The following is a 3,844-nucleotide window of genomic DNA, read 5'->3' as shown; positions in this document are numbered from 1 at the left end:
GCCGCGCGCTCCGATTCAGACTGTGGCGGAGGACTCCGAACCCCGGCAATCCCCAATCCCTCCCGGCCGCGGAAAACGGGCTGGCGTGCTCCTCTTCCCCGGGAGAGCCTAGCGGGCGCTCGCCCTGTAGGTGCTGTGACCGGGAGGGGGGGGCGGGGGAGGGGGCGCGGAAGGTCCGCTCCCCTCCCTGCGCCCTGCTCCCCTCGGGCTTCTCCAGGACTCTTCCTCTCAAAGACCACTTCCCAGGGCTTTGCGCCCCGGCGCGCCCGCCGAGCGGACCCCCGCCCGGCCCCGCCCCGCCCGCGGACCCCGCCCCGCGGACGTCGCATTAGCATGAGCGACGCAAGTGGCCGGGGCACCACTCGGGGGCTGAGACTCGCCGCGTCACAGCCCCGAGTGGAAGGGAAAAAAGAGGAGGCGGCGGAGGAGGAGGCAAGCGCCGGCGTGAGGGGCGGGAGCGCGGCGGGAGGGGGCGGGCGGCGGCGGGCGCCCCTCGGGCGGGCGGGCGGGCTCTCTGCTCGGCTGGGGCTGCTAGAGCGTCCCAAGGACACTGCGCGCCCGGTCTGCGTCCCCGGCCGCCCCGGAGCTCGGGGCCGGCGGCGGGCGGCGGGTCTGGGTCGGCTGGGAGCCGCGGCGGCATCGCGGGACGGAGCCCTTTCCTTTCTCTAGGCGCAGGGGAGCATGAGTCCCGCGGCCACCTGAGGAAAGGAGGTGCTGCGCGGCGAGAACCGCGCCTCCCCCCCCCCCAAGCCTCGCACCCCAGTCTCTGCACTGCGGGACGCCCTCGCCGGGCTGTGGCGGAGGCGTCCTCGGAAGAGCGGCGGGTGGGGGCATGGAACCCACGGCATCCGCGGGCCAGGCCCGGGCGGCGGCCGCCAAGCTGTCGGAAGCGGTGGGCGCGGCGTTGCAAGAGCCACAGCGGCAGCGGCGCCTGGTGCTGGTCATCGTGTGCGTGGCCCTGTTGCTGGACAACATGTTGTACATGGTCATCGTGCCCATCGTGCCCGACTACATCGCCCATATGCGCGGGGGCAGCGAGAGCCCCACCCCGACCCCCGAGGTCTGGGAGCCCACGCCGCCGCCGCCGCCCACCCCGGCGAACGCCAGCGCCGACTGGGCCAACGTCTCGGCGTCCCCGACGGCCACCGAGCCTACCCGGCCGATCCTGAGGCCCCGCTACCCCACGGAGAGTGAAGACGTGAAGATCGGGGTGCTGTTTGCCTCCAAGGCCATCCTACAGCTGCTGGTGAACCCCTTGAGCGGGCCCTTCATCGACCGCATGAGCTACGACGTGCCTCTGCTGATCGGCCTGGGCGTCATGTTCGCCTCCACGGTCCTGTTCGCCTTCGCCGAGGACTACGCCACGCTGTTCGCGGCACGCAGCCTCCAGGGCCTGGGCTCGGCCTTTGCGGACACGTCCGGCATTGCCATGATCGCCGACAAGTACCCGGAGGAGCCGGAGCGCAGTCGCGCACTGGGCGTGGCGCTGGCCTTCATCAGCTTCGGGAGTCTGGTGGCACCGCCCTTCGGGGGCATCCTCTACGAGTTCGCAGGCAAGCGCGTGCCCTTCCTGGTGCTGGCCGCCGTGTCCCTCTTCGACGCGCTGTTGCTGCTAGCGGTGGCCAGGCCCTTCTCGGACGCAGCGCGCGCGCGGGCCAACCTGCCGGTGGGCACGCCCATCCACCGTCTCATGCTGGACCCGTACATCGCCGTAGTAGCCGGCGCACTGACCACCTGCAACATCCCCCTCGCCTTCCTGGAACCCACGATCGCCACGTGGATGAAGCACACGATGGCGGCGTCCGAGTGGGAAATGGGCATGGTCTGGCTGCCGGCCTTCTTGCCGCACGTGCTGGGCGTCTACCTCACCGTGCGCCTGGCAGCGCGGTACCCGCACCTGCAGTGGCTATACGGGGCGCTTGGCCTGGTAGTGATCGGAGCCAGCTCGTGCCTTGTGCCTGCCTGCAGCTCTTTTGCCCCCCTAGTGGTCTCCCTCTGCGGCCTCTGCTTCGGCATCGCTCTGGTCGACACCGCGCTGCTACCCACGCTCGCTTTCCTGGTGGACGTGCGCCACGTCTCTGTCTATGGCAGCGTCTATGCCATCGCCGACATCTCCTATTCCGTGGCCTACGCGCTCGGGCCCATAGTGGCAGGCCATATCGTGCACTCGCTTGGCTTTGAGCAGCTCAGTCTCGGCATGGGCTTGGCCAACCTACTCTATGCGCCGGTGCTCCTGCTCTTGCGCAACGTGGGTCTCCTGACGCGCTCCCGCTCCGAGCGGGACGTGCTGCTGGACGAACCGCCGCAGGGTCTCTACGACGCGGTGCGCCTACGCCAGCGGTCCACACCGGGCCCCGACGGCGACACTTGCAGCCCGCCCCCTGGCCCCTTTGAAATGTGCGAGGAAGACTACAACTATTACTACACCCGTAGCTAGCAACCCCGCTCCCCACCCCAGACCACCCACCCTCCCCACTTGGCTCTGGGTGGCTGCTCCCCGCGCGCACCAGCCAACTCAGGCTTAGGTGCCACTTTCTCCAGCGAGTACCGAGTACCGCAGTCCCTGCCCGGTCTTCATTTTCCTTGCCAGTACCCCCTCTCTGCAAGCCATTCTCTCCTCTCTCTAATCCAAGTGAGCAGGGAGCCTGGAAACACTGCGAAGCGCCTGCGCTCCTAGCAGAGGTGAGAGCTGTGCGGGCCTTCACCTCAGCTCCCCAAAGTAGAGCTGGGTGTCTCCGTCCTTCCGTCCTGTCCTTCCGTTTCTTCAAGTTGCCGATCGTGGCCTGCTGCACCGCAGTGCCTCCCGCCCCAACTAATAAACCTTGTCTGTCTGAAGAGGCCAAGTCTTTTTACTAGTGAAGGGTGGGTGGCTTGGTGCAGACCTAGAGGAGAAGGGAGGGTGAACTGGGTCTCAAGGCCTAAGTCGGAAGAACCTGGGGGAGGCTGTGGCTGCTTTGCTACTGGCGTGGGGAGGTGCATGGATGGAAGCATAATCAGCAGGGGATCTCACCCAAAGACACCCTGCAGCAACCAAAAATAATCCCTCCTTTCCCGTCCCTGCGCAGCACAGCACCCGAGGGTGCTGCCCTGGGGAGCTTGGGAATCCTCTCCAGCATTTGCCAGCCCAGCCTTTTAAAGACACGTCCAGACCACAAATCTGAGGGGAGCCTGGACTGGACTTCCTTTCCTAGGAGATCCCGCCCCATCCAGGCTTCCAAAAAGATGGGGGGCCGAGTTGTTCCCTATTGAGAAAGAAAAATGAGGCCCATCTTCCAGAGACCGATTTTGGACAGTGTGTGTCCCTTAGAGAGCTAGAGTGTATCGCAGAAGGCGACTGCTGGGTCACAGCCAAGGTGCTGTGAGTACCAAAAGGAAGGAATGGGGAGGTAGGACGGGTACCCATCCCCGCCCCAGTCATCTCGAAGGGGAGGTAGCTACTCAAGATTGTCCAGGAAGCTTCCCACTCCCAAGTCCCCATCCTGTGGGTGCCTTCAGTCTTGGAACCGATCACAGCTACTGCCACCAAATTCTCCTCTGCCAGGGAGGGGTTGGGGTTGGGGTGGCCTGCTCTTGTGTTTGTCCTGGTTCTGCAACCTGACTGGGGGAGGGGAGTCATGTCTGTCTTTGTGGGTCTGTCCGTGTGTATTCTTAAGGGGGGGGGGTACTTTAGGAAGTGTTTTCTGGCCAAATGTCCCCAAGCAAGATTTGGTCTGCAGTCAGAGTGGGCCCAGGTCTGTTTCTTCCTCTCCACCTCCCACCTCAAAGATCCAGCTCAAGAGAGCCACCGGGCAGAGGGGGAGTGGTTACAATGATCAACCAGTTTATTATTGTTGTTGCTGATATT

At 65.3% G+C, this 3,844-nt stretch overlaps 1 protein-coding gene across 1 annotated transcript; it reads left to right on the top strand.

The window, feature by feature from the left end:
- Window positions 1-832: 832 nt before the first annotated feature.
- On the top strand, window positions 833-2,574 carry Slc18a3 (solute carrier family 18 member A3). Its single transcript, XM_090347044.1, has one exon. It carries the CDS (start codon window positions 833-835, stop codon window positions 2,435-2,437), a length of 1,605 nt encoding a protein of 534 aa, XP_090203170.1. The 3' UTR covers window positions 2,438-2,574.
- Window positions 2,575-3,844: the final 1,270 nt, after the last annotated feature.

This window comes from Megascapheus bottae, chromosome 15 (genome assembly GCF_031878675.1).
Source record: "Megascapheus bottae isolate mThoBot1 chromosome 15, mThoBot2.hap1, whole genome shotgun sequence".
NCBI lineage: Eukaryota > Metazoa > Chordata > Mammalia > Rodentia > Geomyidae > Megascapheus > Megascapheus bottae.
This window is presented reverse-complemented; position numbering and strand designations above follow the sequence as displayed.